The sequence below is a fragment of the Astatotilapia calliptera genome, chromosome 8 (genome assembly GCF_964374335.1).
Source record: "Astatotilapia calliptera chromosome 8, fAstCal68.1, whole genome shotgun sequence".
NCBI lineage: Eukaryota > Metazoa > Chordata > Actinopteri > Cichliformes > Cichlidae > Astatotilapia > Astatotilapia calliptera.
The window spans coordinates 2,480,238-2,493,323 of NC_137429.1; the positions used below are offsets into that span (position 1 = coordinate 2,480,238).

At 42.9% G+C, this 13,086-nt stretch overlaps 1 protein-coding gene across 1 annotated transcript in view; it reads left to right on the forward strand.

The window, feature by feature from the left end:
• The window catches only part of htra1b (HtrA serine peptidase 1b), a 30,069-nt gene that overhangs the window by 14,619 nt on the left and 2,364 nt on the right, over window positions 1–13,086 (forward strand). The window contains exons 5-8 of the mRNA XM_026177837.2: window positions 8,053–8,247; window positions 9,125–9,157; window positions 9,534–9,648; window positions 11,353–11,410. Coding sequence (XP_026033622.1) covers window positions 8,053–8,247; window positions 9,125–9,157; window positions 9,534–9,648; window positions 11,353–11,410 — 401 coding nt within the window. The remainder of the gene's footprint in view (window positions 1–8,052; window positions 8,248–9,124; window positions 9,158–9,533; window positions 9,649–11,352; window positions 11,411–13,086) is intronic.

Consider the following 13,086-nt stretch of genomic DNA (forward strand, 5'->3'; position numbering starts at 1 on the left):
GGGTGTGTGTCTCTGTGTGCGCACTCTGTGTGAAGATGCACAAACTCACGGGGTTTAGGAACATCACATAATTTGCAGCACTGTTTCAGCAAAGGTGACTAGAAGCACGTGTGTGTATTCATGTCTTTGTGGGGACCAAAATCCTGGTCCCAACAAGTTTAAAGGCATTTTTGAGATGTGGTTTTAGTGACAGGGTTACAATTAAGTTATGGTGAGGTTTAGGGTAATGGGCTAGGGAAAGCATTATGTGAATCAGATGTTCCCTGTGTGTGTGTGATTCGGGCAGTGAGTGGTCGTGTCTTTGAGCGAGCGGGGTTCGTGTCCAGTGAAGCAGTGAGCTGGAAATGAACATCAGAGGCTTTATCAGCTTGTTTTTACTGATAAATCTGATCAGAAAAATATCGAGTAGCGTGCAGAAGAATCCAGAAACGTTCAGGTTTCAGCTCAGTGGAGACAGATTTGCATTTGAATCTTAAGTTTATATAGTTTTATAAGAATCTGTGTTGCCTCTCAGGTATGCATCATGGAAGCATGTGCAGACAGGAGCTACTGGGTGTTGTTTTTAATGAAGCCTCGCGGTGATATTCCACCTCAGTCCAACACTGATCATTTTCCCTGACACGTGCCCACAAGCAGCTTACGGGAAATGATCAGCTTTAACAGTCCAGGACGTCTGAAGGCCGAAGGCAGATTTGATCTGTTCTGTTAATAACACGGCACCAACAGCGCCACTGTAAACACTCCAAGCTTAGCATATAAGATACATCAGATGAAGTGGTGATAATAAGGAGTTAATGTGAGAGAGGGAGAGAGATCATTTTAGGGTTACAGAGATCTGCCGGAATTCTGCTGACACCATTGCTTCATGTCATTAATTACGAGGTTTGAATTCTCTGGTGTTATTTTTCCTTCACAGGCTTTATCCCCTCGGTGAATTCCTCAAAAAGTTGGCAAATCTCTGCTCTGTTTGTTTAATTCAACAGTTGAAAGGTCTGTCTGTGCCCTGCATGAAAGACAAGAGAGAGTGAGAGATGAGAGGAGCGAGAGACAAAAGGAGAACACAAGGAAAAGATGATGTTTTATTTGTTTTACATGTTCGTGAGATGTCAGGGCGCTGAGACAAACTGGGTCAAACTGCTCCATATTTATACTTCAGCTACACTTTTCATACTGTGACATGTTGTATTAACCTTTATCAGAGTAAGAGGCAGGGTGGTCTCAGTCAGGAGCGGTCTTACAAAGGACTTCTTCCTGCCCACCATCACCATGCGCTGCTGATCGGGGCTCGTCTAATTGTTGGGCTTCTCTAATGTTGGAAGGTCTTTACTTATTTAAATTCTCTGGTCCATTTCTTCATACACAACAACAATAGTTTTCTTAACAGGGACTGATTCTGCTCATGTCCAGCTTACTTTTGCTCATGACTCCACTACAGTAGCTTTGCATGATTCACAGTTTGAAATAATCCTTCTTTATCTAGCAGCCGCTCATTCGTATTCTGCTTATTTTAGATGTCTTTGACGTCAGTCCACTTTCCTCTGATTGGTTGCCCCTCATAAGCAGAAAGTTTGAACAGCTGGTGGGTGGGACTGATGTGCCTGAGATGACCATGTTTGCCAACAGTAGAAAAACTGTGAAGTTTAGTCAAAGGAGCTTGCAAAGAAAAGCGTCTGGACTTCTTTAAGTTGCTTGAAGATGTTTCACCTCTCATCCGAGAAGCTTCTTCAGTTCTAAGGTCAAATGGTGGGGAGTCCCAGATTTAAACCTAGTGGGAGTTTCCCCCCCACAGAGGGACAAAAGGACCCCCTGATGGGGGTCCAGGGGGTCTGAGAACCTTCACAGACATATGTGAAGTTTAGTGTTTTGAGGAGTTTGAACTTCTGGGTTACAGGAATTACTTTTGGAAACTTTGTCCATCCACCACTGTTGCAGAAGATTTCCGTCATTTCTGACAGAAAATGAGGAAAAACAGAGCAGATCCTCCTCAAAGACTGAGCAACACACGAAAAGCAGAGGAAGCAGTGACGGATAATGAAAAGGAGAGGGCTGATGATGACAGCAGAGGATTAAAGGGATGAACCGAACCGCTGCTGTCTTGCTTGTTGTGGTTCGTCTCGCTCTCCGCTGTGTCGCTGTCTCTTAAATTAATACCGACCCCGGCCCGTTGACTTTGTAATCTCAGCCCGGACAGCGCGCCGTCATCCTAAAAACCACAGAGGGGTGAACACGGTCATTTTCCTGGTGGGCGGAGCTCGGTGGGCGGTGCGTTGGATGGTGGCTTCAGATGTTTCGAGCTGTTTGTGGTTTAAAGGTCTGATTAGAACAGCTGAACGAATCCTTTCATAACCTGACTCACATTGTTTATGTCTGTATATGTTTGACAGCTTGTGCGTTAGCGTGTGTGTTTGTTTATGGGGACCTCATTGGAATAATGCCCACAGTTTCCTGTTGGGATTCATTATTTTAGCATTCTGTTGTTTACGTTTTCAGGTATTTGGGTCGCCGGTTTAAATGCACGTTAGTTTCAAGCAACAAAGAAAAGGAAATAAGTGAACAACTACACTGAATTTTTCTGCTGCCACCTTGTGGTGTTCACTGCATTTTGCAGAGAGCTTTTACAAAATGTACCTTTAAAGCATAAATACTGAGAAGTTTAAATATCAGGTTGTGTTGAGAAATCCAGTCGTCACTTTGTTTATTCCTATTTCAGTCACGTCAGCTGTCGAGATGATCCCACACTGACGTCTGCTGTCAATCAGATCCTTTGACCACACTTTTCCAACTTTTCCATTAATTTTTGCAAGATCAGCTCCACTGGCTGAGATGCAAACAATGGCAGAGCTTCCTGTTTTACAGTTGGCTGTAGACACTGTTGTACCTCTCTCGTGGCCTCTGTGATGATTTGAACCAAAAACATCACATTCATAACTGCATCAGACCCGTTCCCCATTTCTCCCTGTTTGCCTTCCTTGTGAATAGCTTCCTGACAGACGCCCCTCCCTGAGGTCACTCTGATCAGACTTCAGTGAACAGCAGATCGATCAGCGGGAGCTCCAGATGTGTCAGGTCTTTGCTGTTTTTTTCTTATTTCTTAACGTCGTGACATTCAGATACTGTTCATCTGCTGTACATTTTTCTTCCAGGCCTGACAATTCTTCTTTTGTCCTCACTCGTCCAGTTTAGTCAACTTTTTTTAAGAGCACGCTGCACCCTGTGCCAAGAAATGCTACATTTTTGGCTAATAGCACTTTGTGAATCACCTTCTTGGCACCCAAATACAACTTCACGGTGTTATGTCTGGCATTTTTCATAGATTCAACTAAAAAGAATGTGAAAAGGGTGTGCTCTTGCATTCATATGAAATGCATTCATACAAAAGCACAATAACAGTTTTACAATACAAATACTGTGAACATTAACAAATAATAGAGTAAAACAACATCTGTAACAGTGAATGATATTTTTACATGTGCTACTAAGAATTTTTTAATGATTTAAATAATTTGATTTGTGCAAAATTTGGTATTTTATAGAATTTATACACTTTTCAAGCTCATTTCAAGCACTGTGTGCCTTCACTGATCTGGGTGAGCAGGGAGACTGACATAAAGAACAGATTTCGATCTCACACTTGGCTTCTGTTTCAGGTTTCACTTTTTTTTTTTGTTTCCTCACCTGCCAGCATCCACGGGCCCGGGCAGCAGTCATGTACAAATGTGTCGATCATACCTGTGCTTTCGGGCAAGCTTTCACTGCACGCCCAGTTTCTGCTCGAGCTGAGATGCCTCCACATCTGTCACATCTGCTTCCATCCTTTCTGTTTTTCATCTACCCTTCATTCCTTTCTGCCCTCCTTCTCACCTTGTCCCTCCTTCACTCTCTCCCTTCAGAGTTTTTCTGTGTCACTCTCTCGCTTACAAAACCTTAAGCAAAAGTGGGTCAGAGCCTTCAGGCTTGTTACTTAACGGAGGAAATTGGCAACACATGTGTCTGTCAGCAGCAAAACAAACCACACACACACACTTACAGAGAAACAGACATTTGTCATGCTTGGTGGAGTGTGGTGTTGATAAAAGTTGGGTCCGAACATCATGACTGCTTTATGTCTCAGTTTTTCTGTTCCACGTCATCCATGTGGGGCTGAAGTAGGTTAGTAGGACGGCGTGAAGTGGGCCAGCGGGCAGTTCACGGAGGGTTGGCCTCCAGACTGCTGCGGGCTGGAGCCAAAGGTTCTTAGGATTTTAAATGCATTGAAGAAGGTGGGAATTGAACACCGAGTCAATGAACAACATGAAGCTACACTGTCTTTAATAGCCAATTTTAAAGTTTGGATTTTTTATTCGTTATAAATCTATAAATATTTTTATAGGCAGAAAAATTATGTTTTCAGGTACCTTGTGACCCAGTGATGTCCCTCTTCTCCAGCAGAATATCGGCCTTGCAGTTTGATGGTGAGGTTTGGGTTGTTTTACGGTTAGATTTCGGCTCGGATGTGCTACAGGAGCACCACACAAGCACAAGAGGTCTCTGCTGTGATATTTGCAGAGGACAGCAGTTTGTCAGATAAGGTTAAACCCAGATTCCACTTGGCATCACCACAGTGCTGACATGCCTTCGCCTCAGAAGACAAATTCTCGGTAAAACCCGTGTTGAGCTTTAGGTGATATCAGCATATCTGAAAACCAACTGCATGCCTCTAGATAAGAATTATGTGCATGGAAGGAAGAGGAGTTCGCCCAGGAATGAAGCTTGTGGCGTCAGTCTGCAAGGCTGTATGGCTCTCCATATCAGATAAACTGTATATAAGAGGGATGTAGTCTCTAATGATGACCTTCATGTAAAAAATAAACTTTAAGGATGGAGAAGGTGAGAAGTTCAGGGGGGAAAATGCTCTGGGTGGTCAGTGTGAGTCAAGCAGTTGGAACTGGGTTCAAATCAGTCGTTCTTTTGGACATTAAGTCATCGCCTGTCGAGATCAGCCCAGCATCTCCTCTGGGGGAGTGTGAGCAGTGTTTGCAGCAGTGCGACTCTGTGCATGAGATGCCAACATTGTGTTGCAGTTTTTGAACAGCGAGTATACCAAAGATGGAAGGAGACCACCCTTTTTTGCCTTTTATGAATATGAAGAAATTCACAGTGTAAGGAGGCGGTGTCTCAAGTATTAGTCTTGTAACCATCCATCCATCCATTCGCTTCCGCTTATCCTTTTCAGGGTCGCGGGGGGCGCTGGAGCCTATCCCAGCTGTCGTAGGGCGAGAGGCGGGGTACACCCTGGACAGGTCGCCAGTCTGTCGCAGGGCCAACACACAGGGACAGACAACCATTCACACTCACATTCACAGCTAGTGGCAATTTGGATTATCCAATTAACCTATCCCCACAAACTGCATGTCTTTGGACGGTGGGAGGAAGCCGGAGTACCCGGAGGGAACCCACACAAACACGGGGAGAACATGCAAACTCATCTTGTAACATTAAGGTCAAACATCTAAGTGTCATTTTCCTTGTTTCATTGTGTTTTCCTCAATGAAACTTTAAGGTCCTGAACTTTAAGCTTCCCTGAGATGTTGTGATTTGGCACAATGGACATAAAAGTGAATTGAATATTTAGCCTTAGTGTGTGTGTGTGTGTGTGTGTGTGTGTGTGTGTGTGTGTGTGTGTGTGTGTGTGTGTGTGTGTGTGTGTGTGTGTGTGTGTGTGTGTGTGTGTGTGTGTGTGTGTGCGTGCGCTCAGTCTGAATGTTTCCTGGATTTAATGAAAAGACCAACAGAGGAGGAGGAGAGAGCGACACTGAGTAAGTCGGGGAGTAATAAGAATCTATTAAAGTGCATTTAAACAAATTATTACTCATAAAAGTCCAAACAGTTCACTTTCACTGGCAAAATAAACTTTGCATTTCCAGTAGGAGAAAGGTGCACTCAGCTTTTCTTTTGCTAAACTGCAGTAACGAGAATGGAAAAACTCAAATTTAGGAGCCAGCTAATCAGAAGTGCAACCTGCATCCAACTGGATTCATTTTCAGCCTCGATTTGCATCCCAGCAATTTGTTCGAACTCTAAAAATCACCTCACACTTGTGCTTTAATAACACAGCAGTGTGACTTAACTTTTTTGGCAGCCTGAGCTCGATCATATTATTTTATTATTTTTATTTTTTGCAGTTGTACATGTGGCAATAAAGCATCAGCCAGTAGTACTGCCGTATGTTGGTGGGAATCGATCGATATGATGGAAAATGATGTGGAAACTGTGCCGAGGAATAGAATATGGACACCAGCCTGCCTTTATGGAAGACAGTTTTAGCAGAACTTCATGTCACTCTTTAAAAGAAAGATTAAGATCAGGAACAGTGTGTTTCATGATTTAACACAAACTGAAGTGAAGTGTGTTTCATGATCAGCACCTTATAAAAGTGCTGTGTTTGTAGTGTTTTCAGCACATGCTCTCTGCCTCTGTGAAGCAACTCATTAATGTACAGGCAAATGAGTAGTGGTCCCAAAACTGAACCTTGTGGAACCCCCACGAGTACTGCTCCTATTACGTAACAACTGTCTGGAAATATTTAATATTTTCCTTTAAGACGACACTTTGCCTTTTCTGTTGGCCATCTTAATCAAAGTCCAGGTTTTGGGTTTTTTTTGGAGAGGTGAAGAAGCTTATTTCTTTCAAGAAAAATGGATGATGATGGTCAGTGGTGTTAGTGATGCTGAGGGTGAAGGTGGGGGCGTAGTCACTAAAAGCCAAACTAAGAGGTGTAGCTCCAAAGAGGAAAATCTAACTAAAGTTACTCCAGCAGGGGGCTGCATTTAAGCTGAAAAAATGTGCTGTTTTAAAATATGCTAAAGTTCTGTTTTTACTTCTAATATTTCTTTCATATTCATTTCTTCACAATGTTTTGCCTTTTTCTGGCCGCCATTGTAGTTTAGTCTCCATGGCTTAACTGGTTAAGTCCACAGACTCAGTGCACCGCCTAGTGGTACAAACTGGTATTCGACTAAAGTGCAACCTGGTCCTAGTTCAACTTCAGTTTGCACCTCATTAACGCAATACTGTTGAACATTAGGTCATAACTGTTGTTTTGTCATAGTCTGATGCTCGGTTTGGTTTTGTAAGGTTTACATCAATTTGCAACACAGGAATATACAATAACTGCCTTTAAGGATTATAACTGTTAACTGGCAAACCTCCTTAAAAGATATATTAGAGAATAAGAGAATCATCTAACGTTTTTACACATGTCAGATGTATTAAGGTGAATAAGGTGAACTTTGCAGGCATGATGTACCAGAATGACAGCTACAGAGAACTACTGAATGAACCTCAGTCCTCAACTGTAGGGCTGAATAACTAAATACTTGTTACAGTTTGAGGTTTAACTGGAAGAGAGCGGTGATCCTCAGGGGCAATGAGGCTGCACGACTGAAATGGTGATTTGTATTTAAGAGTTTGGGTTTTGGGGTTAAGAGGAGGCTTCGTCGGAGTGAGAGAGCTGAGTCAGCTGTCCACAGGAAACGCACGTCTGTCTCCACAGGCCTAAAGAGAATAAACTGCTGTTTACGTGTGTGTGTGTGTGTGTGTGTGTGTGTGTGTGTGTGTGGTAACTGGGCTGCTGTTCCTTCAATCATGGTGCACCATCAAGGTTTTTCCCACATGGAGGCGTTTGTCATGTTCAGCAGCGTTGAAGTGAAACTGTTTACTTCTTGTTAAATGGGGTCAGTCGTAGTCATTTCTGATAATCCAACGACTAGAGAAAGAAAATGGAAAATGCAGGTTTCTGTCAAACAAAGAAAGACACTCAGTGATTTTTACAGTAAGAGGATCAGAGCTGTCACCCTTCTGAGCCAGGAAAACCTCGGATCATTTGTTTCACTTTCTGTTTTCTTTGCCCAATTTAGAAGAAAGACATGTAAAAGAAGACTTTAAACAAATCTAATGTAGCTTTGTGCACCAAGACCAGCACAGAAATAACCTCTTCCTTCTGTTCGATCAGCTGATTTGCATGTGTGGTGTCTCACTCTGTGTCCTGTCCGTCTCTTCTCTTTGTTGCAACAGATGAAGCTGCCGGTGCTGCTGCTCGGTCGCTCGGCAGACCTTCGTCCCGGTGAGTTTGTGGTCGCGATAGGCAGCCCGTTCTCCCTGCAGAACACCGTCACCACCGGCATCGTCAGCACCACCCAAAGGGGAGGCAAAGAACTTGGCCTGCGCAACTCAGACATGGATTACATCCAGACTGATGCCATCATCAATGTAAGGGAAGGGACAAAGTGTGTGGGTCTTATCAAGTCTGAAAAACACCTCTAATAATTCAAATTTAAGTGTTAGAATAATTTCAAAAAGGGAGACATATTTATATACTATACATGTAAGGAAGAAATTAACTGTTACCAGTGCCGAAGTGCCTAAAATCATGCATTCCACCTGAGGGCCACCAGATGGCGATAGTTGCAAAGGATCTCTGGTCCTATAGAAGTCTATGGGAAAATGGCACGTTAGCCTAACCTCTGTATACAGTTACTGCTAACTTTATGAGCTCGGTCATTCATTGGGTCATGCTGTCATACAGTCTTGGTCATACCATGTTTCAGAGTGAGGGATCATCTGTGATATGGTTTCACATTTTGACCCGCCCCTCTCGTCACATGATGGCCACAGTAAAAGAAACACTAGTCCTGAGGCTTCACAGCTCTTCAGAAACGGCGGATAATGTTGCCTCAAGTGGCCACTAGTGGAAGTGCACTTTCCAAAGCTTCTATGTTTTCGTCATTTTTTCAGCCATGGAGGTCGCTCTTAACTCTTTCCCCCATAAAGACGATATATGAAGACCTCCCCTGCGCCCTTAATGATGAATTTTGACACCTCAATATGTGTCAACAAGGATGCATTTTGATAACCATTGCAATAGGAGGGTTGCTGGATAGGAAGAGGCCACCCTCAGCATCCTCCGATGCACACCCGGTCGTTTTGTTCTATGAGCAGGTCTGAAATATGACAGAAACCGCTCAGCTCAGAAAAAGAGCTGCAAAAGTTTCTCCTAGTAAGCTTTCAATGGGTAAAGCATTAAATAATTGTTTTAATAATATTCACTGAATTCACATTAACTGTTTGCTTGTTTGTTTTCTTGCAGTACGGCAACTCTGGAGGACCACTAGTCAATCTGGTAAGTGAAGGAGAAAAAGTGAGATGACCTGTTTGAGCTGTATCCGTATCATTAAGAATGATATCTGTGAAGCAGAAACTGAGCTCTGCCTTTACTTGGACCACATCCACGTGTTGCAAAACGGAGAAATACATAACCTCATATAAATAAAGACCAAGAAGCATAAAGTCCTTATTAGGAAAGGTAAATAAAGAGTTTAGGTAACGCTTGGCGCAGGGTCCCGGTCCACAGCTGACTCTGATTAGAAGCTTGTTTTCAGTCAGCCACAGAAAAAAAAGAGGCGTCAGATTGGCTGTTTCACAAGCTTCATGTGGGACTCTGGCTTTTACTGAGAAACGCTGGCAAATTAAAGTTTGTTCCTGTGTGTGTGCTGCAGGATGGGGAGGTGATCGGCATCAACACTCTGAAGGTCACAGCAGGAATCTCCTTTGCCATCCCCTCGGACAAGATCAGACAGTTCCTGGCAGAGTCACACGACAGACAAGCTAAAGGTTTGTAGCAGTGTTATCACGGAGCTGATGTCAGAGAGACGGAGCAGACGAGGCCAAAGAGAGCAAGACAACGTGGCACAAGTCTCACATGCTCGAACACTCACACAAAGCTGTGCGTTTAAAAAATGGATCCAGACATAATTTACAAAAAGTAGACAAATGTCTCTTTAAGTTATAGAGAAAGACCCGTGCAGTTTAAAAGGCAATAAAAGCTCAACACAGATGAACAGAAATTCCTAACTGCTGTGAGCATGCAGTAACATTAAGTTATATTAGGAATATTGAGGTCATTCCTTATCAAAATAAACGTTCACACCTCAAATCAGATTTTTTAAAACTACATTTTCAGCTCAGATTTACAAGGAAACACTTCTTCATGAACTAAAGTTTTGTCATGTGATATAAGGGTTAAGGTTTCTCTCAGTTTTTCCGCTGCAGTAATCACTCATTACTTCTAAACTGAATCCAAGTTTATTTAAATGGCATCAAATCACAGCAGTTCTGTCGTCATTTGGTGAGAGCGTGTGGGCGTCCATGTGCCTGCGTGTTTTTTGTGGCTGCTCAAGCTTGTCCGTGAAGAATTTTCATTACAATGCACAAGCACGCACAACACGCCCCCACGAGCAAGCATTAGCTGACAGTGGGAAGGACAAACTGCCTTTTAACAGGAAGAAAGTAGAACCAGGCTCAGTATTTAAGAGGCGAGAGGAAAGAGACAATAAACAGGAGAGTATCGGGAACCACAGCTAGAGGATGAGCCTAGGATTAAATGTGGGTAAAAGGAGACCATGTGTTATAACTTATTTTGACGCCCACCTATCCCAGGTGGAGATGAGAGCCCTGAAAGTTTTCTCCAGTAAATGCCCAGAGAGCATCAACACTTATTGTTATCGCTCTAAGAGACAATTTTTTTACAATTTAGCTTTGAAATTACAAACAAAACCCAGATTTTGTCTCTTTAGATTGAAATACCTAAACTGGATCTAAAATTGACTTAAATACAGTTTTTAAATAAAGCTTAAAATCTGTTTTTCCAGTCCAGAAAGTTTCATGTGGAGCTCTGTGGATTTTAGCTGCTTCGCCCGGTTAAATAAATCTCGGTTTATTTTCCTCCTTGATGAAGTTTGTTTGTTTCGGTAATCATGCTCGGGTGCAGACCAAAACAACTGCACTGAGACCCTTTCAGCTAAACGTAACTCCAGAGTGGTTCGCTCATGGCCAGAACATGATGTGACCAAACTGTCAGCAGATTTGAGATTTGAACCCAAACCACAGCACCTTTATTTCTCTCACCCCAGACTGATTTAGCCAATAAGAAGACTGATGGTGGTTTTCAGTGATGCATTTTTTGGTTTTTTGGTTGCTTCCAGTTTTTCTGTTTGAAATGAAACCAAATCAAGAGAAAAAGCCACACATTTACAGACTCATGAACTGACTCTGACCAGAGTAAACAAGCTCCAGGCTTGTGCCACATCCACCTCCAGTACTCGTACCTGTACCTGAAACTCTGAGACGTTTGCATGGCTACGTTACGTTACGGTACTGTAGCTAAAACGCAAAGATAGATTTCAAAGCTGCCTGTTAAACATTTCACACTTCACTTTAGACTTGTTGATTTTAAAACTAGATAAACGTGATAGAAGAGGATGATGATGTTGACCATAACATGGACATAAAGGGTATTTTTGTTGTTATGTTCTGCAGGTAAAACACCACAGAAGAAGAAATACATCGGCGTCAGAATGATGAGTCTCACTTCATCGTAAGTCCCAGCTTCCCTCACCTCTACTTCTGACATCCACAGAAAAATCATCTAAACTGCATTTAAACAGGATTAAATTGTAAGATTATTTAATGTGTTGATTTCTGTGAGAGCAGCCTGGAAAATCTAAATCCCGACTCAGTGTGTTGTTGACGCTCCCTGGATCCCTAAAATGGATGTTTCTCAATCCTGACTTTCATACATAATCAGGGCGGTGATCATATCGACAGGGTGACGTTAGCTTTCGATACCCGCTGCCAAATGATCGCTTTAAGCAGGAATGTAAGCCGGGCCAGGCCGCGTTCACAGCCTTCGGGTCAGAGTACCCGCCTAAGCTGGCCCAGAGTCACAGCAGGAAACTCCCCAAATCACCAAAACAACCCTCACTTTATGACAGCTTGTTAATTTTAAACATGCCTCAGGTACTTTTAAAATGATCTGCCATCACATTTACGCTTTTCAAGTTTCACCCTCCATCCAAGTACCAACTTTTCTACATTTCACAACACTGCGCAAGAAGCCAAGATAATAGGTAACCTCCTCGAGTGATCATCAGTCAGCTTTATTCATGTCAAACCTATCGTGTGGTGATGCACTGTCAAGCCTGCTGCAAGTGAAAACATGCTGCTGCTGCACATTGGGACACGGTTGGCTGATGTATATCAGTCCTTACATGTTGGAGCTTCCTTAAATAAAACAGCCAGAAAAAACACAAAAGCTGAAATTTATCAATATTCATAAAAGGCTGAGTGCAAAACTCCAACGAGCACACTTGAGAGTGTAAAAGAAGGTTTGAGAAAGGGAAGGGATATACACTCACCTGTCACTTTGTTGGGGACACCTGCTTAACTCCTTCTTAATGTGAATATACAGTCAGCCAGTCGTAACAGCAGCTCCGTGCATTTAGGTGTTTGCACATGGTCAGTATGACCTGCTGAAGCTCAAACTGAGCATCACAATGGGGAAGAAAGGTGATTTCAGAGACCTTGATCATGGCGTGGATGCTGGTCTGAATAATTCAGATTGTCACAACCATCTCCATGTTTACAGAGAATGGTCTGAAAACGGACGATGTCCATCCCAGTGTAACCACAGTGGACCATCTTCTGATGGTTGCTTCCAGCAGGAGAAAGCACCTTGTCACAAAGACTCAAATGGCCACCACAGCCACCTAAACTTAATCCTGTAGTAGATCCTCATGATTTGGTGGAAAGGAAGCTTCACATCATGGATGTGCATCTGCAGCAGCTAAATGATGCTGTCGTGTCAATAGGGACCAAAATCTTTCAGCACCTTGATGAAGCTTCGGCACAAAGAGCAGTTCTGAAGGCAAAAAAGAGTGCTAGCAAAGTGCAGCTAATAAACGGGATCCAGGCAAGAGCAGGAGGTCAGTAACATCAGGGGAAAACAATCAATCAGTGACTCACTGGGATATAATCCAATCAGAACAAGGCCCCAAACCTCCACAGAATCACTCAAAAAGAATGAAAAGAAGAATCAAAACTCATAATTACCCATAAACTCAAATACAACCATACTGATTTTAAGTATTAAAAGAACTTGGTGTGAAGTAACGGCTCTGAACACACAACAATTAGAAAACACCTCCCAGGTTTGAGACCATTTCTTGTGAAAGACATTTTCAGAGGGATTAATGCTCTCAACATGGCTCCAGG